At 52.2% G+C, this 23,640-nt stretch overlaps 2 protein-coding genes across 5 annotated transcripts; one reads left to right on the forward strand and one right to left on the reverse strand.

The window, feature by feature from the left end:
- Nucleotides 1-525: 525 nt before the first annotated feature.
- Nucleotides 526-20,508, reverse strand: mta3 (metastasis associated 1 family, member 3). Of its 3 annotated transcripts, XM_062474951.1 has the most exons (20): nt 20,237-20,507; nt 18,834-18,901; nt 18,257-18,350; nt 18,044-18,170; nt 14,676-14,739; nt 14,436-14,553; nt 14,218-14,317; nt 13,524-13,623; nt 12,590-12,778; nt 12,142-12,216; nt 11,859-11,917; nt 11,566-11,753; nt 10,875-11,032; nt 7,579-7,801; nt 5,357-5,449; nt 5,120-5,281; nt 4,728-4,807; nt 4,479-4,597; nt 3,916-3,943; nt 526-1,694 (listed from the first exon to the last, which is right to left on the reverse strand). In XM_062474951.1, exons 1-20 carry the CDS (start codon nt 20,262-20,264, stop codon nt 1,635-1,637), a joined length of 2,133 nt encoding a protein of 710 aa, XP_062330935.1. In that variant the 5' UTR covers nt 20,265-20,507; the 3' UTR covers nt 526-1,634. The 3 variants fall into 3 exon arrangements, with proteins under 3 accessions (XP_062330935.1, XP_062330934.1, XP_062330936.1); XM_062474950.1 differs by lacking the exon at nt 3,916-3,943 and having other exon boundaries at nt 20,237-20,508; XM_062474952.1 differs by lacking the exons at nt 526-1,694; nt 3,916-3,943; nt 4,479-4,597; ... (1 more) ...; nt 5,120-5,281; nt 5,357-5,449 and adding an exon at nt 6,696-7,305 and having other exon boundaries at nt 20,237-20,503.
- Nucleotides 20,509-21,161: 653 nt separating this feature from the next.
- Nucleotides 21,162-23,151, forward strand: kcng3 (potassium voltage-gated channel, subfamily G, member 3). 2 transcript variants are annotated; one of them, XM_062475585.1, is made up of 2 exons: nt 21,162-21,938; nt 22,488-23,151. In XM_062475585.1, the coding sequence occupies exons 1-2, from the start codon at nt 21,313-21,315 to the stop codon at nt 23,149-23,151; spliced, it is 1,290 nt and encodes a 429-aa protein (XP_062331569.1). In that variant the 5' UTR covers nt 21,162-21,312. The 2 variants fall into 2 exon arrangements, with proteins under 2 accessions (XP_062331569.1, XP_062331570.1); XM_062475586.1 differs by having other exon boundaries at nt 21,162-21,935; nt 22,506-23,151.
- The last annotated feature ends 489 nt before the right edge of the window (nt 23,152-23,640 follow it).

Consider the following 23,640-nt stretch of genomic DNA (forward strand, 5'->3'; position numbering starts at 1 on the left):
ATTGGTATTAGACCTAGGCTCCCCAGATCCGTCTGAACCTACAGCTAATTCAACCTGGGAATACAAAGCAAAGCCATCAATCAAGCAAATGGTGACAGGTAGCTAAAGACACTGTCACCACATTCAGTCAATAGGTACAATTAACTTTGCCTTGTGGGTTATTTAAACTAATGATGCATTACTTCTCTAGTACTCTTTTTTCATCCCATTACATTTTCCAATGATCTGTTCTAATCCATACATTAATCTTTCATCTTTTTTCCACACAGCAAACACACACGATCTTCAAAACAACATTCATATTAGTCTCGGATTAATGACCTGTCTCGTTCTCTCTCTCTCAACCACTTTGACACGCATTGTGTTGTTTTATAATTTGTGTCACATGATTGAAGAGTCATCCTTAATATGCCGCAATGTGGTATTGTAGATGTCTGTTTCTGTGGTATTAATGGTCGAGACTGCTTTCCATCCCACGCAGGACTATCAGTCACAATCCCTGACAGAAAAAGGGAGGGAGAAGGCTGGGATACAATCAACGGTATTACACGCTATTAAAAATACATTACATTACATTCTGTGGATACGTGCATACCATCACAATCAGTGTAGTGTTGGTTTTTATTCAGCTGAATCTCAGTTCAACACATGACATATAGGAAACACCAAAGTAAACATTCTTAATGAAGAGAAACCGTTAATTGGCCAGTAGAGGCTAGCCTCAAATACATGCGGCGGTGCCAGTGAAAGAAGTAGGAGCCCTGTGCCCTTTACTGCGAAAGTGCTGTCATCTATGACCAGGCTAGGAGCCGATAGAAAGAGAATGAGTGGAATATACAATGAGTATGCGATACACAATCTTATGAACGAGGCCCACATGGTGTGAGATATGTCTTTGCTCGCTGTCTGCATTGCTAGCTTGGGCAGCTAATTCCATCTGGGCAGATTAACTACAGTCTGAAAAGGTACAAGAGAAGAGCTAGATAATGTTGATGATCATTATGGGGTCATTTGCTCAGGACTGAGGATCAGTAATCCAGTATCTATGTATTTAGCACAGTTATAGGTCTGTGCTCAGCCTACTTAATAATGCAGTTGTTTCTTTAAATGCAGTTGGATCAGTCTGATTGGTTGTTTCCACGACAGTGGCCTGTCAGGAATCTTGGGCAACATGATGACAACCATGCCAAAGTCAGATGGTCGACCTGCTTGATACAAACTGAGACAGCCTCACAACTCACGGCCATTTAGCATGTACGGAAGTAAAAAAACACCAGAATGATCCTTCATCGTGTCTGTTCTCATAAAGCAGAGCGGCAAACACAGACACAAGCATGATCATACACGTGCACACGCACCTCCCCCCCCCCCCCTCCCCCCTGTCCCAGTGGTTAGAAAGTTAGAGGTGGGCACCAAATCAGTAGTTTGTATTAGGTAGTAAATCCTCTTGATGCCAGGGTGGTTGGTGGGTGATTCCAGAGGGGGTGGGTGTGGGGAGAAGGGCCTGAGCGACCGGAGCGAGTCAGTCGTGGATGACGATGGGCCCCCTCATCCTCAAGCTGGGGTGCGGGTGTGGGGGGGCGAGGACGGGCCCCTGCGGCGGGGCCTGAGAGACCCTGCGGAGGGTGATCTGTTCACAGGGCTGCCGACAGGCGCGTCTCAGCTGGGACCTGGACAGCAGGCGTCTGGCCCTCCTGTGGAACACACGGTCTGCAGCGTCAGCACCACCAACCAGGAACCATGACACAAACAACAGCATCTCTCACTCTCCCCCCCCCTCTCTCTCTCTCTCTCTCTCTCTCTCTCTCTCTCTCTCTCTCTCTCTCTCTCTCTCTCTCTCTCTCTCTCTCTCTCTCTCTCTCTCTCTCTCCCCCCCCCCCCTCTCTCTCTCTCTCTCTCTCTCTCTCTCTTTTCTCTCTCTCCCCCTCTCTCTGTCTTTGTCTCCCTTTCTCTCTCTACCCCCACAGAACAAGCACACTGACAGGCTCTCCCTCATCTCTAGCTCGGTTTCTCTCTCTTCCTCGCTCTCTCCTTCCCTCTCCCTCCTCTCTCTTCCCCCCCCGTGGCACAAGGGCTCTAACAGGTTTGTTGTTCATCTCTCCAAATTGAAAAACCCAGAAGAAAATCTCCTACTTCTGAGTGTGAATGGGGTTCAGTAATTAGAATGACCTTATCAGGGACAATGCATGATTGTGACGCACAACTCAATTAATGCCCCTGTTTCCATTTGTGCCAGCAAAGAGGTAACCTACTGCTGTCCAGGGTTGCAGATTTAGAGAGGGCAGATTTGTCACTCCATATCTCTGCAAATGATATAAAACTGAAATAAATATACATCCCTTCTCTCAGAGATGTGAAATGATTTCAGAATAGATGAAAGGAGTTTCAATGTGACTGAATTGTAGCACACGGGGGCTCATGTTCTGTTCATGTTACAGCTCAATCTGCCTCCATCATTCAGACGTCAAACTCTGCACACAAACACCACCACCCTCCCTCTGCTTTTTCCTCTCAGCTCCTTCCAGTCTCCCTTCTCCAACCTTTCACTCAACCCCCTCCCTCTCCACCCCACCCCTCCCTCTTCACCCCACCCTTCACCCCATCCCTCCCCCCTTCTGTCAGAGCGTGTTTCCTGCTCACCACAGGAAGGAGGCGAGGGGGACATCTCTATCTTCTGTCGTTAGTGCTAGCCTACCAGATGAAAAAGATTAGCATAGTGGACGTAATTAATGAGTTATTCTGGGAAACATAGGCTCAGGCTTGGGTAGCTGCCCCTGGTTGGTTCTGTCACAACCCTCTCCTAACTCAGAACAGTGTTTTCTTTTTCTGTCTCTGGTCAGAAACATAGAAACACTATCAACAGAGTCAGCATATCAAACACACACGTATACAAACCCACACACTAACTTAGTGTCCATAGGCACGCACACACAAATAACATATATGCACACAGATCCACATACATACATTCACACAAACACTCACACACACAGACCCACACACACAGACATGTACACGCACACAGGTTAATTGATATGGTGGTCCAGTAATGTTGTAATTGTATTTACACCCAGAGTCAAGCTGGGAGTCTGCTTCCTCTCAGGCAAGCTAGCCTCTAAATCCAAAGAGGGAGAGGGAGAGAGGCTGGATGGAGGCTGGAGGAGAGGGAGAGACTGGAGAGAGGAAGAGAGGCTGAATGGAGGCTGGAGAGAGGGAGAGAGGCTGGATGGAGGCTGGAGAGAAGGAGAGAGGCTGGAGAGAGGGAGAGAAACTGGATGGAGGCTGGAGGAGAGGGAGAGAGGCTGGAGAGAGAGGAAGAGAGGCTGGATGGAGGCTGGAGAGAGGGAGAGAGGCTGGAGAGAGAGGAAGAGAGGCTGGATGGAGGCTGGAGAGAGGGAGAGAGGCTGGAGAGAGAGGAAGAGAGGCTGGATGGAGGCTGGAGAGAGGGAGAGAGGCTGGAGAGAGGGAGAGAAACTGGATGGAGGCTGGAGGAGAGGGAGAGAGGCTGGAGAGAGGAAGAGAAACTGGATGGAGGCTGGGGGAAGGGACATGGTGTCAGGCTCCCTTAGGACACACTCCTAGTACCAAATCACAAGGCCAAATCCTCCTTCTTTCATTACCCAAACAACAATTCATTCATACACGCAGTACATATGGCTCAACTAAAGTGTGTGTGTCTAAAAACCCACAAATACCGCTAACCCATGTCACAGTTACAACATCCGAGCTGAACAGTTAGTAAGGTGTTTGTATTATATGTTACATCCAGTAAGATAGTACTGTTAACTACTACTTTCAGAATCTGAAAGGTGAATACACTGTGAGACTCCACAGGTTACCAGGGTCAACTTGTGCTTCTGAATGTGTATTCTTGTGTGTACGTGTGTGTGTGTGTGTGCAGGATAGAGGGCTTACCGTGAGAAGGTGTCTAACAGCTGCAGCACTGAAATGAGACAAGCAGCCAGTCACTCACAGGCAGGGACAACACGCGCTCACCCCAAGACAGGGCACACGAGAGGTCAGAGGTCAGGGATCAGGCCAGGATGTCTACATGCATGTCTGTCTGGCGTGTGTGTGTGCTTGTACGGTAGCATGAGTGGAAAGACTTCGTAATATGTGTGCCAGAGTATCTAAGCTTTGGAGAGAGTGTTTGTGGAAACCCGTGGAGTCTCTTTCTTCACCGTAACAGAGCGTTCGTGAGAAACACGGTAGATGAACCTGAACCCATTTATAGGTCTATTCTCAGCTCACTAGCCTGCTACTGTGGAATTATTTAGTTATATTGCCAGTGAGGTCTGCTTTGTTCACTGTTTGATAAACGCATCTCCCCTCTGTGGCTCTCTCTATCAAGGCCTGTCTGGTGCTTCATACACGCAGTCTGCTGTCAGTCAGACACCAGCCATCCGCCTCCCATTCACTCACACAGAGACAAGCCAGCGTCCAATAAGAGGGCACGGAGGAAGCTTGGCCACACCTACCTTGTCTCCCTGGTGACCAGGAAGAAGCTGTCATCGGGGGCGTCGATCCAGTTAGGGCGTCTTTTCCGCATCATCACCCCGCCCCTGGAACTGCTCCCACTACTGCTACGCCCGTTGTGCTGGTGACAGCCAATCAGAAGGACACACACAAGACATGGCGTTGTGTCAGCACATCACTGTCGACGAGGAGCGTTTACTGATTAGCCCGTGAAAATGAGGAGGCTGGAAGTGGTTTGAGGCGCTACACACCAGGACTGGACCCGAGGCTGGGCCGGGCGTGGGGCCGGGCGTGGGGCCGGGCGTGGGGCCAGACGTGGGGCCCTGGTTCTCTGTGGCAGGGCAGATGGAGAGAACAGTTAGAATAACGAGTCATTTCTACCACAGTTCGTGTTTGTGTAACCGAGTTGAACTGGTTACACTCACTCCTCAGTATAAACACCGCACACCCGCACCATCCAACAGCTAGTTTTAGCTAGTTAGGCTTAGCAGGTTAAAGAAGTGTTTGTAAAGGTGGTGGTCGCGCTTGTGAGTCGAGGACCCGAGTTCGAATCCAAGTATGGGAAAGATTGGGAGAAAGCAGCCTTGACAAGCAACGCGACTACATCTGTTACATCTGTATGCAGTGTGTGTGTGTGTGTCACCTGAGCCTTTCTCCTGTTCCATCCTGCTGTGGTGGTGGTAGCTCCTCTTTCCCAGCATGCCGTGGGGTCCATGGGGGAGGGAGGAGAGCAGGCGGCGGGGGGGAGGGGCCTGCAGGCCGGGCGTGCGGTAAGAGCGCAGCGCCGGAGCGGCCGGGCGAGACTCTGGAACAACAACACGGACTGTTCCAGACACCACATGGTGCTGACATGTCTAACCTCTGTGTGTTTGTGTGTTACCTAGGAACTGCACAACGCTGGTGAGGGTGCTTCTCGGAGCGGTCCGGATCCTGGGCGGCCTGCCCCCTTGACCCTCCGACACTCGCAACATATCTGGATACACAAACACACACGCACGGAATCACCTCTCCAAACCAGCACACACCTTGATGGAGCCGGTTCCCCATGTACCTCACAGAAGTACAGGATTATATTCCAAATTTACAGAAGTGATATTGTATTTATAATATTAACTTCTCTTATCCACTGTTGTATCTGTTTATGTTTTTGCAGAACCCTTGGCCCTTCTTTTGACTAGCCCCACAGGTTATACAACTCATCATTTCCATTTTTCCTTAATGAATAATCTCTAGTGATAGATTTAAAGTGCAAGAAGTTTTTATCCAGTTATTTCAGGTCAGGACTTCTGATAAAAACACTCAATTCAAATTTATGTTCAGTAACATTATTCAATCTTGCAACCTTAAAACAAAAATGTATTTCATATTTAGTTTTCATCCGCTATTAAACGAGTCAGCCTATCTGGTGTAAAGGTGACACGCAGGAAGTATAGGCGCCCACACGCACATGCAAACACGCTGAATACATACCTTGTTCTGCACACACATGCGGGCATGCACACGTACTCACACACCCCACAGCACAAGCACAGAGGATGGGAGGGGGTGGTTGAGGTGGGATGGTGACAGGCAGGTAGAGCCCATGCTGTAGTAGGGGGCGGGCCCTTCCTGCTCCTTTGGTCTGAACAGCCAAATCGGTGAGTGTGGCGACGTGATGGACAGATACACAGACACATGAAGCACAAGGACTCGGATAGGATGGTTTCAGCTGTGACTTTATTAGAATACTACTCTCACATTCACACAGAGAGAGAGCGACAGAGAGACAGACACAGACAGAGAGGAGAGAGAGACAGAGAGAGGGGTGAAGGTATTGCAAGCCTGGTTAAAGAGTAGAAACGGAAAAGAGCTGAGAGGTGAGAGTAAACCTATTGGATGAAACCCACCATGTGACAGGCGAAGGTTCTTACATGTACGGAAGCATGTAGGTAGGGGGTTACTACGGTAACAAATCAAGAAGGACACAAACGTCAAACTCAGGAGGGGATGAATGGATGGTGTGGAGATATTCCATGTGAAGAGGAGCAGGTCTGTGGCTGAACCTGCCAGTCCTGTTCCACCACTCTGACTGACACATTTACCCCAACTCTGCCTGCTTATGCTTCTATCCTGGAAGAGGTAGGAACTGAATAACTGGTCTCAATCCATCCCTGATTACAATACATTCTCCTTTTCACACACACACACACACACACTCACACTATGACAAGCATGGGAAGCACTAATTTGTGCACTGAGGCTCATAAATCCAACACACACACACTCCCGCACACACAGCAGTGAGCTGAGCCCTAGGCTTGGTTATCCATCTGAACAGGTTGAAACGTTCCCAGTTTAACCAGGCACTTCGGCCCCACCAGCACAGGTTGGGCTGGCCACCCCCAGGGGGCGCTGTGCAAAATAGAGCATCTCTTAGTAAAATATGCCTCCTCCATCAAGCCTGGAAATATACAGCTCAAACTACAATATGGAAGTCACTATCATCTACAGTCAGTCATAGGAAGAGCGCTGATTATGTTTGTGTTGTTGTGTGTGTGTGTTGGGGGGGACGGTCATCCTTGAATAACTAATATATAAATAAATGCATTTATTTACACTTTTGTCCAAGGACACATACAGTACAGGAGGGGTTTAAAGTTTCCAGATTGAAGTGCTCTAACCACTGAGCTCTGCCCTCCCCTGAACTAAGGCATCTCTTTAAGGTTTTCCACAACTGTCAGTGATGGAAACTTTGAGCTCACAGTGATTTAAGACCGTAATGAGAAAAACAAAGAAAAACAGAAAAATGAAAATATGATCAGAACTCAAATACTTATGAGGACAGGCAGTCTTTATTGGAAACAGGGGAGGGGGGGAAGAATACAAAAACAATAATAATAATTATATAACAATAATAATAAAAACAGAAAGAGAGACAGACCGGGGGGGGGGGGGGGGTTGGTGGGCGATGGAGCAGCAGTGGGAGGGGGAGAGGTGTGTGTGGGCGGGGGGGAGGGGCGCCAGGATGAAAAGGGCCTGGTGTGAGTTTAAGTGTGTTTGTATGAACGTGTGTGTGTGTGTGTGTGTGACAGAGCGGAAGTTAGGAATTGAAAGAGCTCTTACACTCTGCCTTTATGGCCCCACAGTTAATGGGCACAAAGGGGCGTCGCGCGGCACGGCGCAGCCGGATGAGGTCACGGCACATGTGCCTGGCCAGCTTGGTGAGGCGTGTGGCCTGCAGCAAGAACGCCTGCTTGGTCTTCATGGACGACTTGGGGCTGCCACTGTTACGCACCGGGACCATGTGACTGGACTGGCGGGGCCCGTGACCTCGCGAACGAGGCTCCTGGAGGGAGAGAGACAGAGAGAGAAAGAGAAACAGCAAGAGAGACAGAAAGAGACAGACAGAGAGACAGAAGAAAGTGTAATAAAATAGTTGAAAGACACAAACACTGGAAGAGCAATACAACTGTCTGCCAGTTTGCCAGTTTATGCATGGTAGATTGACTGTGCTGGACAGTGGTGCTGCTTGGTAGAGAGGCTGGGGAGACAGGGCTGAGGTGACAAGGCTGGTGAGACAGGTAAGACAGTGCTGGGGAGACAGTGCTGGGGAGACAGTGCTGGGGAGACAGGGAGACAGTGCTGGGGAGACAGTGCTGGGGAGACAGGGAGACAGGGAGAAAGGGCTGGGGACACAGGGCTGGGGAGACAGGGAGACAGGGCTGGTGAGACAGGGAGACAGTGCTGGGGAGACAAGGAGACAGGGCTGGGGAGACAGGGCTGGGGAGACAGGGAGACAGGGCTGGGGAGACAGGGCTGGGGAGACAGGGAGACAGGGCTGGGGAGACAGGGCTGGGGAGACAGGGAGACAGGGCTGGGGAGACAAGGAGACAGGGCTGGGGAGACAGGGAGACAGGGCTGGGGAGACAGGGCTGGGGAGACAGGGAGACAGGGCTGGGGAGACAGGGCTGGGGAGACAAGGAGACAGGGCTGGGGAGACATGGAGACAGAGCTGGGGAGACAAGGCTGATGAGACAGGGAGACAGGGCTGGGAGGACAGGGCTGGGGAGACATGGAGACAGAGCTGGGGAGACAAGGCTGGTGAGACAGGGAGACAGGGCTGGGGAGACAGGGGACAGGAGATACAGGGAGACAAGAAGACAAGGAGAGACAAGGAGACAAGGCTGGGGAGACAAGAAGACAGGGCTGGGGAGACAGGGATACAGGGCTGGGGAAACAAGGAGACAGGGCTGGGGAGACAAGGAGAAGGGCCGGGGAGACAGGGAGACAGGGCTGGGGAGACAGGGGACAGGAGATACAGGGAGACAAGAAGACAAGGAGAGACAAGGAGACAAGGCTGGGGAGACAAGAAGACAGGGCTGGGGAGACAGGGATACAGGGAGACAAGAAGACGGGGCTGGGAAGACAAGAAGACAGGGCTGGGGAGACAGGGATACAGGGCTGGGGAAACAAGGAGACAGGGCTGGGGAGACAAGGAGAAGGGCCGGGGAGACAGGTAGACAGGGCTGGGGAGAAAGGTAGACAGGGCTAGGGAAACAGGGCCGGGGAGACAGGGAGACAGGGCCGGGGAGACAGGGAGACAGGGCCGGGGAGACAGGGCCGGGGAGACAGGGCCAGGGGACAGGGCCGGGAAACAGGGCATGGGAGACAGGGCCGGGGAGACAGGGCCGGGGAGACAGGGCCGGGAGACAGGGCCGGGGAGACAGGGCCGGGGAGACAGGGCCGGGGAGACAGGGCCGGGGAGACAGGGCCGGGGAGACAGGGCTGGGGAGACAGGGCCGGGGAGACAGGGCCGGGGAGACAGGGCCGGGGAGACAGGGCCGGGGAGACAGGGCCGGGGAGACAGGGCCGGGGGACAGGGCTGGGGAGACAGGGCTGGGGAGACAGGGAGACAGGGCTGGGGAGACAGGGCTGGGGAGACAGGGAGACAGGGCTGGGGAGACAGGGCTGGGGAGACAGGGAGACAGGGCTGGGGAGACAAGGAGACAGGGCTGGGGAGACAGGGAGACAGGGCTGGGGAGACAGGGCTGGGGAGACAGGGAGACAGGGCTGGGGAGACAGGGCTGGGGAGACAAGGAGACAGGGCTGGGGAGACATGGAGACAGAGCTGGGGAGACAAGGCTGATGAGACAGGGAGACAGGGCTGGGAGGACAGGGCTGGGGAGACATGGAGACAGAGCTGGGGAGACAAGGCTGGTGAGACAGGGAGACAGGGCTGGGGAGACAGGGGACAGGAGATACAGGGAGACAAGAAGACAAGGAGAGACAAGGAGACAAGGCTGGGGAGACAAGAAGACAGGGCTGGGGAGACAGGGATACAGGGAGACAAGAAGACGGGGCTGGGAAGACAAGAAGACAGGGCTGGGGAGACAGGGATACAGGGCTGGGGAAACAAGGAGACAGGGCTGGGGAGACAAGGAGAAGGGCCGGGGAGACAGGGAGACAGGGCTGGGGAGACAGGGGACAGGAGATACAGGGAGACAAGAAGACAAGGAGAGACAAGGAGACAAGGCTGGGGAGACAAGAAGACAGGGCTGGGGAGACAGGGATACAGGGAGACAAGAAGACGGGGCTGGGAAGACAAGAAGACAGGGCTGGGGAGACAGGGATACAGGGCTGGGGAAACAAGGAGACAGGGCTGGGGAGACAAGGAGAAGGGCCGGGGAGACAGGTAGACAGGGCTGGGGAGAAAGGTAGACAGGGCTAGGGAAACAGGGCCGGGGAGACAGGGAGACAGGGCCGGGGAGACAGGGAGACAGGGCCGGGGAGACAGGGCCGGGGAGACAGGGCCAGGGGACAGGGCCGGGAAACAGGGCATGGGAGACAGGGCCGGGGAGACAGGGCCGGGGAGACAGGGCCGGGAGACAGGGCCGGGGAGACAGGGCCGGGGAGACAGGGCCGGGGAGACAGGGCCGGGGAGACAGTGCTGGGGGACAGGGCTGGGGAGACAGGGCCGGGGAGACAGGGCCGGGGAGACAGGGCCGGGGAGACAGGGCCGGGGAGACAGGGCCGGGGAGACAGGGCCGGGGGACAGGGCTGGGGAGACAGGGCTGGGGAGACAGGGCCGGGGAGACAGGGCCGGGGGACAGGGCTGGGGAGACAGGGCTGGGGAGACAGGGCTGGGGAGACAGGGCTGGGGAGACAGGGCCGGGGAGACAGGGCCGGGGAGACAGGGCTGGGGAGACAGGGCTGGGGAGACAGGGCTGGGGAGACAGGGCTGGGGAGACAGGGCCGGGGGACAGGGCTGGGGAGACAGGGCTGGGGAGACAGGGCTGGGGAGACAGGGCTGGGGAGACAGGGCCGGGGGACAGGGCTGGGGAGACAGGGCTGGGGAGACAGGGCTGGGGAGACAGGGCTGGGGAGACAGGGCTGGGGAGACAGGGCTGGGGAGATCTTACGTTGGTGGTTGGTGTGGGGGACGTCCTCTCCTCGGGCCCCTCAGCTCTGCTTGGCATCTTCAGGCCACCGTACTTCTTCCAGTACATCCAGCAGGACACACACAGGCGACACTGCATGTTAGGAGGACCCCACGAGTACCACTGGGCTGACTGCATGGCTGGGGAACACACACACACACACGCACAGGAAATAAGCAGCATTAGCATAGTGTATGTGTCTTAGTGGATGTGGTCAGTATGTGGTGAGAATCCCTGCAGAGTGGTAGGTTTTGGTGATGGATGACTCCTGATAGACAGTCTTGGTGAACCAGCGTACACAGGGAAGGGGGAGGGGCTGTGCTGGTGTCAGAGCTGATCAACCACACTTCCTCCTTCCTTCATCAACAGATCTGATCTCAGTGCCTGGCTCTGGGTCCTCCTACCCCGATTACTGACATTAAGTGTCCCCTTACAACTTCAACAGTCTCATGGAATACATGGAATACCATCAGTCTGTTGAAGAGCATTTACGTGTTAGCAGAAAACGCAGAGAGGGTGAACAACAGAGGGAGGGGGAGAAGAGAAGGAGGAGGAGAAGAGGTGGAGAAAGATAAGCACGGCAGTTGGATCACAGTTGGGAGCCTCTGTCCTCCTCCTCCTTTCTCTCCCCCTCTTCTCTCTCTCTCTCTCTCTCTCTCTCTCTCTCACTTACAGTAGCAGGTTTCACAGGCTCTGCCTCCTCCCGTTCCTGCTCCTCCCGTTCCTGCTCCTCCTCCTGTTCCTCCTCCTGTTCCTCCTCCTGTGCCACTTCCTGCTGTGTGATAGGCTCCAGGCCCCGCCCCGTTTACTGTCGCCATCTTCCCATTGGTCACAGAGATCTGATTGGGGTTGGGCTTGTTACTGTGGATACACAGAAGCTGCGTGTTACACTCCTGCAGCTTTCCTCCTGCTGCCTGAGGTAACGTAACCAAGGTTCCCAGACGCATGCGTCGTTTTGTCACTCACTATGTGGGGATGTAAACCTGCTTGAGTTTGCTCTCTGCTTCTGCTGCTTTCAGCCTCTTCTGCTCAGAGAGAAGGACACACACACACGAGAGATCAGACACAGGTTTCTACTCACTGAGGTCAGGTCACCTTGGAGAGCTTTCCGTGCCTCTCCGAGCAGGAACACAGGCTGTGTTTGCCTGGTGGTGTTAGCCTAGCGGTGTTGGCCTGGCGGTGTTAGCCTGGCGGTGTTAGCCTGGCGGTGTTAGCCTGGCCCCAGCTGCCCCTACCCCCATGGCCTCACCTGCTGGACATATCTGTCTGTTGTCTTCCACATGTAGTAGTACTCTATGATGCTGGTCAGAGACTTCCAGGGCAGCTGGGGGCAGAGACACAACAAAGGGGGGGAGGGAGAGGTGAAGAGAGACAGGGGGAGAGAGAGGTAGCAAGACAGGGGGAGAGATAAAGAGAGATGAAAAGAGAGAGACGGAGAGAGAGAGGGAGACGGGAAGAGAGATAAAGAGAGAAAGGGACAGAGAGAGAATATGGATGTTATTCTTGACTCTGCAGTGTGGGTGCCATATCCAACATGAGTATTCATGAGCTGAGCTGGCAGACCAAAGAAATGATGGCCGGCTCTACACTGTAGATAAATACTCATTACTCCGAGCGCAGCCTCCGAAACACACACACACACGCACGGCCAATGCCTTGACTCGTGCGCGTAGCGGTTTTCACACACACACACTTACGAAGTCTTGTCGGATGTCGTTGAAGTCTTTGCCGTATTTCTCCAGGGCCTCTTCGAACATGCTGGCCTCGGAGGCGCTCCACTCCTCCATCTCGTCCCGGCACAGCACCGGACCCCCCGCCGGCACCAGCACGCTCAGGGCGCTGGAGAGGTCGTAACCATGGCGATGCAGCGTGTCCATTGCGTGGAACTGCATACGTGTAGAGGGACGTGTTTAGGGTAAAGGTAGCCCGTCAGCCGACTGGCTATTTAACTTGAGGCGATGCTACGTGGTTGCAGTCTGTGTGTGTGTGTGTCTGCGTGTATGTGTGTCCGTGTGTCTGCGTGTGTGTGTGTCTGCATGTGTGTGTGTCTGCGTGTGTATGTGTCTGCGTGTGTATGTGTCTGCGTGTGTCTGTGTGTCTGCGTGTGTCCGTGTGTCTGCGCGTGTGTGTGTGTCCGTGTGTCTGTGTGTGTCTGCGTGTGTGTGTGTCTGCGTGTGTGTGTGTCTGCGTGTGTATGTGTCTGCGTGTGTCCGTGTGTGTCCGTGTGTCTGCGTGTGTCCGTGTGTCTGCGCGTGTGTGTGTGTCCGTGTGTCTGTGTGTGTCCGCGTGTATGTGTGTCTGCGTGTGTGTGTGTCTGTGTGTATGTGTGTCCGTGTGTCTGTGTCTGCGTGTGTGTGTGTGCATACGTGTAGAGGGACGTGTTTAGGGTTAAGGTAGCCCGTCAGCCGACTGGCTATTTAACTTGAGGCGATGCTACGTGGTTGCAGTCTGTGTGTGTGTGTGTCTGCGTGTGTCCGTGTGTCTGCGCGTGTGTGTGTCCGTGTGTGTGTCCGTGTGTCTGTGTGTGTCCGCGTGTATGTGTGTCTGCGTGTGTGTATGTGTGTCCGTGTGTCTGTGTGTGTGTCTGCGTCCATGTGTGTGTGTGTGTGTGTGTGTGTGTGTGAGTCTCACCAGTGTGATGTCTCGTGATGCTGCAGCAGCACTCATGTGTAAGCTAGGCTGTCTGACTGAGCTGCTGCAGTCCAAAGCTCGCGCAAATGTACCCACCGCCCTGTAAACACACACACAGCATTGTGAGCCAACCGCAGGAGGCAGACGTGGTGGTCAGGGTTTGAGGATGGGAGTGAAGGACAGTTATATGAACTGCTGCAAGTATAGGAGTGGGGGGGGAATCGTGAATCGATTTTTAATCGAATTGTGACCCCAAGAATCCATTCGAATCGTTAGGTGCCAAAAGATTCCCACCCTTATGCAAGTATGCAGGGTCAGGAGTCAGGGGTGCAGGCCGTGGTCAAGGGTGCAGGCTGGGGTCAGGGGTGGAGGCTAGGGTCAGGGGTGGAGGCAGGGATCAGTGGTGGAGGCAGGGGTCCTGGCCGGGGTAAGGGGTGGAGGCCGGGGTAAGGGGTGGAGGCCGGGGTAAGGGGTGGAGGCCGGGGTCAGGGGTGGAGGCTAGGGTAAGGGGTGGAGGCCGGGGTAAGGGGTGGAGGCCGAGGTAAGGGGTGGAGGCCGGGGTCAGGGGTGGAGGCTAGGGTAAGGGGTGGAGGCCGGGGTAAGGGGTGGAGGCTAGGGTAAGGGGTGGAGGCCGGGGTAAGGGGTGGAGGCCGGGGTAAGGGGTGGAGGCCGGGGTCAGGGGTCAGCTTCCTACCGTGCAACCACTAGGAACTGGTCGATCTGTCTGCTGCTCAGAGGACACTGTGGATCCCACAGCTTCTCCTCCAGCTTGGACTCTCTCTCATCTGCCTCGTCTAGGAGACCACAGGCAGGGACAGACAGGGGGAGGGAGGGAGAGAATGAGAAAGAGAGTTAATGAGTGAATGTCAGAGAGCGAGAGAGAGAGCGCGAGAGTGCGAGAGAATAGCTCACCCTCCTGTAACATCTCTGGTACGTCAGCCTGGAAGCGTGGCCCCACCCGGATCTCTCCCTTATCAGCCAGCAACGTCTTCTGTGTGGGGTCATACACTAGAGAGTAGAAGAATGTATCCTGCAGACAGACACACACACACACACTCAGTCAACACATAGGTAGTGCACAGGCAAATACAAGTGGACAATGCAATCAGTGAGAATCTATTTTACTGTGAACAGTTCAGACGTCTGACTCACCTCTTTGTCAAGGTAGGAGAGGACGGCTTCTGTCTCGTTCAACAATGCCACACTGCATTTCCCCCTAGAAGTAGTTTGGTAAGAGCAGGGTGGTAAGAGCAGGGTGGTAAGAGCAGGGTGGTAAGAGCAGGGTGGTGGGAGCAGGGTGGTAAGAGCAGGGTGGTAAGAGCAGGGTGGTAAGAGCAGGGTGGTAAGAGCAGGGTGGTGGGAGCAGGGTGGTAAGAGCAGGGTGGTAAGAGCAGGGTGGTAAGAGCAGGGTGGTAAGAGCAGGGTGGTGGGAGCAGGGTGGTAAGAGCAGGGTGGTGGGAGCAGGGTGGTAAGAGCAGGGTGTTAAGAGCAGGGTGGTAAGAGCAGGGTGGTAAGAGCAGGGTGTTAAGAGCAGGGTGGTAAGAGCAGGGTGGTAAGAGCAGGGTGGTAAGAGCAGGGTGGTAAGAGCAGGGTGGTGGGAGCAGGGTGGTAAGAGCAGGGTGGTGGGAGCAGGGTGGTAAGAGCAGGGTGTTAAGAGCAGGGTGGTAAGAGCAGGGTGGTAAGAGCAGGGTGGTAAGAGCAGGGTGGTAAGAGCAGGGTGGTAAGAGCAGGGTGTTAAGAGCAGGGTGGTAAGAGCAGGGTGGTAAGAGCAGGGTGGTGGGAGCAGGGTGGTAAGAGCAGGGTGGTAAGAGCAGGGTGGTAAGAGCAGTTTGGTAGGAGCAGGGTGGTAAGAGCAGGGTGGTAAGAGCAGTTTGGTAGGAGCAGGGTGGTAAGAGCAGGGTGGTAAGAGCAGGGTTTTAAGAGCAGGGTGGTAAGAGCAGTTTGGTAAGAGCAGGGTGGTAATAGCAGGGTGGTAAGAGCAGGGTGGTAAGAGCAGTTTGGTAAGAGCAGGGTGGTAAGAGCAGTTTGGTAAGAGCAGGGTGGTAATAGCAGGGTGGTAAGAGCAGTTTGGTAAGAGCAGGGTGGTAATAGCAGGGTGGTAAGAGCAGTTTGGTAAGAGCAGGGTGGTAAGAGCAGTTTGGTAGGAGCAGGGTGGTAAGAGCAGGGTGGTAAGAGCAGGGTGGTAAGAGCAGGGTGGTGGGAGCAGGGTGGTAAGAGCAGGGTGGTAAGAGCAGGGTGGTAAGAGCAGGGTGGTAAGAGCAGGGTGGTAAGAGCAGGGTGGTAAGAGCAGGGTGGTAAGAGCAGGGTGGTGGGAGCAGGGTGGTAAGAGCAGGGTGGTAAGAGCAGGGTGGTAAGAGCAGGGTGTTAAGAGCAGGGTGGTAAGAGCAGGGTGGTAAGAGCAGGGTGGTAAGAGCAGGGTGGTGGGAGCAGGGTGGTAAGAGCAGGGTGGTAAGAGCAGGGTGGTAAGAGCAGTTTGGTAGGAGCAGGGTGGTAAGAGCAGGGTGGTAAGAGCAGGGTGTTAAGAGCAGGGTGGTAAGAGCAGGGTGGTAAGAGCAGGGTGGTGGGAGCAGGGTGGTAAGAGCAGGGTGGTAAGAGCAGGGTGGTAAGAGCAGGGTGGTAAGAGCAGTTTGGTAAGAGCAGGGTGGTAATAGCAGGGTGGTAAGAGCAGTTTGGTAATAGCAGGGTGGTAAGAGCAGTTTGGTAAGAGCAGGGTGGTAAGAGCAGTTTGGTAGGAGCAGGGTGGTAAGAGCAGGGTGGTAAGAGCAGTTTGGTAGGAGCAGGGTGGTAAGAGCAGTTTGGTAAGAGCAGGGTGGTAAGAGCAGGGTGGTAAGAGCAGTTTGGTAAGAGCAGGGTGGTAAGAGCAGGGTGGTAAGAGCAGGGTGGTAAGAGCAGGGTGGTAAGAGCAGGGTGGTAGGAGCAGGGTGGTAAGAGCAGGGTGGTAAGAGCAGGGTGGTAAGAGCAGGGTGGTAAGAGCAGGGTGGTAAGAGCAGGGTGGTAAGAGCAGGGTGGTAAGAGCAGGGTGGTAAGAGCAGGGTGGTAATAGCAGGGTGGTAAGAGCAGGGTGGTAAGAGCAGGGTGGTAATAGCAGGGTGGTAATAGCAGGGTGGTAAGAGCAGTTTGGTAAGAGCAGGGTGGTAAGAGCAGTTTGGTAAGAGCAGGGTGGTAATAGCAGGGTGGTAATAGCAGGGTGGTAAGAGCAGTTTGGTAAGAGCAGGGTGGTAAGAGCAGTTTGGTAAGAGCAGGGTGGTAATAGCAGGGTGGTTAGAGAACGGTGGTAGGAGTGGAGGGGGAGGGTCAGGGGGAGCAGTTTGAGGGGAGAGTGGGAGATGAGAGGAGTGCAGTGCCTGACTAGAGTTTTCATGGTTAGCCGAGTGTGTATTCATGTGCAGTGCCTGCATCACAGCTGGAGGTTGGAGTCATTGTGTGTGTATACCTGATGTGTGTTTACACCATATATATATGTGTGTGTGTGTACCCAGAGTGCTTCCTGCATTAAAAAGTTTTGACTGCCCACGTAAGGCTTTTCCGCAATAAGCCTTCTACGAGAAATGTTGTGCTAAATAAAGGAATGCAAAAATTGCATGCATTTATTTCAGTCTTGCCACCAGTCTGCTAGGCTATCTTGACGTTATACGCAATGTTCGTGGAAGACGAAGAAGATGCTACCTAAAGGGAACTCTACCTTTCTGAGCCGGAGACAAAGATGAGTCAATGTCCTAAGCTACTAACCGCCACGTAACACAACAGCAAAAATAATAAATGAATCAATTTGGTTAATTACATTTCAATTGGTGATTGTACTTGTCCATTGGCAGATCATGGACAAGAGAAAAGGCAAGATCATGGATTATTTTTATAAAAGTGTGTGAACGAGGAAGATGAATAGCAACGTGAACACATTATGTTACACATGACAGTGTGAGTGAAATGCGACAAGTACATGTGTATGAACTGTATAATTAATTAGAAAAAGTACTATGTTGTCTGTTTTACCCGCTCGATTTACTACAAGAATAAAAGCAACTAACAGCAGTGCTACGGCGAACAATTATAAACATGGGGTTTGCGAGTGCACACAAAAAATTGAAATGTGTGTGTGGACCTGATGTGAGTGTGTGTACCTGATGTAAGTGAGTGTGTGTGCCTGATGTGTTTGTACCTGATGTGTGTGTGTGTGTGTGTGTGTGTGTGTACCTGATGTGTGTGTGTGTGTGTGTGTACCTGATGTGTGTGTATCTGACGCATGTGTGTAGGGAGTCAGGTGGCTGAGCGGTTAGGGAAGCGGGCTAGTAATCAGAAGGTTGCCGGTTCGATTCCTCACCCTACTTGCCTCGGGGAGAATGTCCCTGTACTTACTGTAAGTCGCTCTGCTAAATGACTAAATGTGTGTGTGTACCTAATGCGTGAGTGTATGTGTGTGTATCTGATGTGTGTGTACCTAATGCGTGAGTGTGTGCGTGTACCTGATGTGTGTGTATCTGATGCGTGTGTGTGTGTGTACCTAATGCGTGAGTGTGTACCTGATGTGTGTGGCTGGTAGACTCTCATATTGACGAGACAGGAACAGTTCTCTGTGGCGGAGCTGGTGCTTCTGTTTGTCTGTTAACTCCGCCTCTGATGGACACTCCTTCTCCTCCTCCAGGTCTTCTGTAAACGCACACACACACACACACCTGTTACACCCAGCCTCACACTGACGCACACAGTTGTGACACACACAGAGAGACACTGACTTGCATGCTTGTCTGCCAGCTGGATGAGGCTGTGTGAGATGTCCCTCCTCCTGTAGAAACACACAACCTTGGCTTCAACATTCCCACTGGCTGTCTGAAAGAAACACACACACAGTCAGACAGAGCAGGTCATTTCAGACTGTCTCCTCTAACAGGCAGCCTTGCATTCCCCAGAAGCCTGTCTTCCCTGTGTGTGATGCTCCATGTTGCCATGGTGGGCTGAGTGCTCTGTCAAATACTCTTTGACTGATTGGCAGCTTAATTAACCAGACAAAGTAATTGAGTAGTATGAGATTAGAAGCAGACACTGGTGATAGGACTGAGAAGAGAAGAGGGAGAGATCCCCCCCCCACACACACACACACACAGTCAACATCTGCCTCCTTGTCTCATATTACAGGCAAACACACATATAGCCCGTACTATAGGAGAGGCGGGTGCCACCTACACTAAACAGGTATTTAAGATATTCTGCCCTAAGCACACTAGCAACTGCTACACCTTTTCTTTCTAGGTACACTTATGTCCTAACATTCCCTCGTGCTCTTTCACACACACACACACCCTTGAGTACTACCTTGTTGAGCTCTTCTATTCTGCGGATCAGGTAAGGGTTACTGGAGGAATTCTCGAAGAACACGTAGTCTGCATTGAAACAGAAGGTGAAATCAGTACTAATGTCATCAGTGAAACACCTCCGACACAGTTAATAGGTAAACAGTTTGCACACACAAACACAGAGGAATTTGAAGTAAAATAACACATGTGAATGGGTGAATTACGATAAAAACACATAGCCTACATGAAACTCCAGGAAACCGCTGTATGTTAGTGTAGTCATCAAACATAATGTCCTATAATCACTAACTGTGATGACAACTGTGATGACAACCAGCTGACAGACAAAATAAAGCTATGGGTTCTGCATCACTCTTATGTGCACTCAGATGACCGAAACACGTCCTACCGGCCTTCCCCTGGCTTCCTGGGTACTAGTAATGCTAAACAGCAACAGTTCTGCCCCGCAAGATCATAAAACAGCGCAGTAAAAGCTATTAAAAAAACAACGGCGAGGACATCATGTGATCAAACATTCCGATACTTCCTAGCAAAGCCAAAGCATTGTAATGGCTTCATTGTTGCCAATTTAACAACAACCTTACAACTACAACCGCTCGCCGTAAAAATATATTTCCTGTTTATTAGCTATGTGCATGCCGTGATCGTTGTGTACTTGACTATGCATATTTTGCTATTGCAATTATTAGCAATGCAAGTTTATCGATAGAAGGTTACTTAGAACGTAGTAAGTAGCAAGTAATCAGTCACCCACCACAACGACTCTGTGAAAGAATACGATGGTGTGGAATTCCATGTAAGAGCTATGAGCTAACACAGGTGTAGCTAACGGCGAGCATTATCGCCATACTCCCTCATAAACATCTGGGTATTGTTATATACTATTCTCAATGCAGCCAGTCTGCAAATAAGGTGAATTCGGGGGAACAGTTAGCATTGTCATTGCTAACCAGTAAAACCTTGCAATAAATGGAAGCGTGCCAAAAAGGAGGCAATATACAAAGGCACCTCACCTAAACAACATGGGTGAAGACAACCAGCAACGCACAGGGTAATCCGTGCAATGCTACCAGTGTGTATGAGATCATGTAGGGGAATATGCACAATAAAATGGGACATTGGGCTTTTAGAAAAGCTAACTGGATTTGTTTTTGTATGGCCAGCATGTTAGCTTGCAAGCTACTAGCTAGTTGGCCACGACAGACGTGAGGCCTGACCCATATTTGAATCCCATAAAAACAAAAAATACAAACATTGCTGCAAACTACTACACGAGAATGTAGCTCTGTTTTATGGGCAATGCCACTACATCTATACACGAGCAAAAACGTCTACAGGGACTGGCTACGAGAGACAACAATTATTGTGTTTCGCCTTCATAAAAAAAAAACACTGACATACCTCCGACCCGGTACATGTTGGCCGCCATTTCTGCCCTCCCGGAGTGTTGAAACGCAAACCATAAACTAACAAAAACATACAAAATGATCACACCGTTTATATTAAAATACTGCGATTAGTTCACAATGTGCTGATATAAAAAAAAATCTGGTCCCAGGACTTAAAAGTGGAGTTAGGCGGGATGTTTTGGTAGCCTAATGTAGGTAGGATACACTCCCTATGTCTTCACAGTACAATAGCCTACAGTAAACTCATTCGCCAAAAGGACTCGGATCAACCCGAAAACCCACTAGTGACGAGAGAGGGGGAGGGAACGAGCGAATGCGTAGTACAAACACACGCACACTCTCAGAATATATGTAGCCTATTAAAAGTCAAGTTTGTATCCTTTATCGCAAATTGTGTTATAAACTTGCTGTATAGGCAAAACATTTTTTTCTTATGTTAGTTTGTAGAAACTAGTCGATGGATTATTCATCAGGTGCCACCTAAAGCAGTTTTGTGAACAAGAGATTGTGTGTAGGAAAGGGGTGCGCTCTCCGGTGCGTAAAACCAGTCCTCACTCGGGTTGTGTGTGTGTGTGTGTGTGTGTGTGTGTGTGTGTGTGTGTGTGTGTGTGTGTGTGTGTGTGTGTGTGTGTGTGCGTGCGTGTAAGTGGCGAATAAAGCTGATTCTGATTCTGAAGTGGTAGAGAGAAGCAGAGAAAACGTGTGTTTCTGAGAGAGAGAGAGAGAGAGAGAGAGAGAGAGAGAGAGAGAGAGAGAAAGAGAGAGGGGTGCGTGTGAATAGAGAGACAGAAAGAGAGAGGGAGAGACATGTGACATCACTGCTTGGACTGGCTGCGGACTGAAGGGTGGAGAGTTGAGGTCTGCTCAGAGAGCGGAGTGTTCGTCCTGCGCACAAGCGAACAGCGCTGTATCATGATCCACTTGAGGCAGCAGCACCAGGTAGAAAACGCGTCAAAGGTGAAACTTTCTCCCTGGCCCGGATCACCATCCACAGCTTTAAACTCTTCGGAGGAAAACGTGTCTTAATCAGCTGGTGTAACAACCAGGATAAGGGACTACCAAGGTGAGATGAAGTTCGGTAAGAGCATTTGTGTGCTCAACGTTGGGGGGACCCGGTATGCTTTCCCCCGTGAAGTGATCAGGGATTTCCCTCTGAAGCGCGTCAGCCGGTTGCACGCGTGCGCCTCTGAGAAAGAGGTCCTCGAGCTTTGCGATGACTACGACCGGGATTTGAACGAGTTCTTTTTTGACCGACATGCACAGGCTTTTGTGTTCATCATGCTGTACGTGCGCTCCGGTAAGCTCCGCTTCCTTCCCGGGTTGTGCGAGCTCTCTTTCTACACCGAGATGGCCTATTGGGGACTCGAGAGCGCGCACCTGGAGTTCTGCTGCCAAAAGCGTCTGGACGACCGTTTGTCTGAAATCGGTATATCTAGTCTGTCGGAGGAGAACCTGCGATCCCCGGGAGATGAGTCCCGGTGCGCAACCGGGCAAGAGCACGAAACGGACACAGGGCGCGCCAAGTGGCTTGATAGGATGCGCAGAACGTTCGAAGAGCCCAATTCATCAATCGCAGCGCAGGTTCTGGCATCTGTCTCGGTCGTTTTTGTGATTCTATCCATGGTCATGTTGTGTGCCAGCACCCTTCCCGACTGGGACACGGCCAAACGCAACACCGTGGAAGAACACAGGTAGATGGCGTTTTTCCATAAAACTTCTTGAAATTCTTGAAAGTGACTTCTTTTACAGCTCAAATGCCGCGCGTAATTACAGTAAGGTTGCATTGTTGCTTGCATGGAGACATTGCTGTTCACATTGCGGGGTCGTCATCGTTACAATCACAGCAATCTCCTCTGATCCCTATCAAATGTGCTCTCTAACTCGCTTTCCGACACAGACACTCAGACACACACACAGCATGAGAAAAGTAAGCAGAAAACAAATAAACAAGCGTCCATATACAATTAACAATAGATCATTTATTTTAATATTCGCTCACTATGACGTCACAGATTTTTTAGTTTAAACCTCTCTTTTTATTTTGGGAAACTCGTAAGATTCTGGCTGCCATTGTCTGCTCTCGATCTCCAGTCTGGTAAATGACATCTAGAAGGCAGTCTCTTTTGGCTCCCGTCCTCCTTCACTTCCTTCATCAGCAATCCTTCATACCCCTTTCTCTGCCTCTTGTATGCCTCCCTCCTGTCTACACCACTCTTTACTTCATACATCTTGATCCTTTTTTCTTCTTTTGTGCCCTGCAGGATTGTGGAAGCGGTGTGTATCGGCTGGTTCACTGCTGAGTGTGGGGTGCGTTTCCTCGTGGCAAGGGATAAGTGGGACTTCCTGTGCCAGCCATTAAACCTCATAGATGTGGTGGCCATCTCTCCCTACTACATCACAATGGTGTTAGCCGGGGCGGGGTTGCCAGGGGCGGGGCTAGGGGCTGCCGGGGTGGCGCTGCGGGTGCTGAGGATGATGCGGGTGTTCTGGCTGATGAAGTTGGCCCGTCACTTCCTGGGTTTGCAGACCCTGGGTCTGACCCTGCGCCGCTGCTACAGGGAGATGCTCATGCTGCTAGTGTTTGTCTGTGTCGCCATGGCGATCTACAGCGCTCTAGCCCAGCTGCTAGAGTACGGCCTGGACCTCGGGGGCCGTAACCACGACTACGCAAGCATCCCGGCGGCTGCGTGGTGGGTCATCATCTCCATGACGACCGTGGGGTACGGAGACGTGTACCCGGTGACGATGGGGGGGCGTGTCCTGGGAGGAGTGTGTGTGGTGAGTGGTATTGTCCTCCTGGCTCTGCCCATCACCTTCATCTACCACAGCTTTGTACAGTGCTACCAGGAAGTGAAACTGCGCTCGGAGAGATACACACGTAGCCTGTCAGGCCAGATACCGCACTGAGCTGGACCCACTCACAACCTTCTGGAGCTCATGCCCCCAAGCACCCACATCAGCTTGTGGAACGACCCAGAGGATGTCCTCTCTCTAACAGTTGTAGGTATCCTGGGGGCAACACTGACACTCTTTGGGGACTTGGACTCTTTGGACTTATATCACTATTTGCTGCCTGGCGACACGTTTACAACCCTCGGATCCTTTTTATTCCAAGGGTTCCATCTTGTTTTAACTGGCTTTGATGTCTCCACCAATCACATACCACCATCTGGACAGGAAATGTACATACATAAACATTGTCGTATTTCAAGCTGTTGAGTCTCAGATCCTGTTTGCATTGCAGTCTCATGGTAAATAACTTAACGGCCAATGTGTGCACATGTGTGTGTCGTCAAGAGGCCTGTGTCCAGATGGTGACGTACATGTGACCCAGATGCTCCCCGTTACTATGGTACCCCACCTACCTGTGAAGTAGAAAGGGGGATGGGGAGAAGA

This window comes from Osmerus eperlanus, chromosome 12 (assembly GCF_963692335.1).
Source record: "Osmerus eperlanus chromosome 12, fOsmEpe2.1, whole genome shotgun sequence".
NCBI lineage: Eukaryota > Metazoa > Chordata > Actinopteri > Osmeriformes > Osmeridae > Osmerus > Osmerus eperlanus.

Bases quoted from the DNA above. Each gene is read 5' to 3' on its own strand.
- mta3 (XM_062474950.1), bottom strand. From the start codon at position 20,264: ATGGCGGCCAACATGTACCGGGTCGGAG. The intron at 18,171-18,256 runs GTCAGTGTCTCT...GTGCGTTTACAG, and splicing joins GCTGGCAGACAAGCATGCAA to AAGACCTGGAGGAGGAGAAG. The intron at 11,754-11,858 runs GTGAGTGACAAA...GTGTATCCACAG, and splicing joins CAGGTTTACATCCCCACATA to TAACAAGCCCAACCCCAATC.
- kcng3 (XM_062475585.1), top strand. From the start codon at position 21,313: ATGAAGTTCGGTAAGAGCATTTGTGTGCTCAACGTTGGGGGGACCCGG. The intron at 21,939-22,487 runs GATGGCGTTTTT...GATCCTTTTTTC, and splicing joins ACCGTGGAAGAACACAGGTA to TTCTTTTGTGCCCTGCAGGA.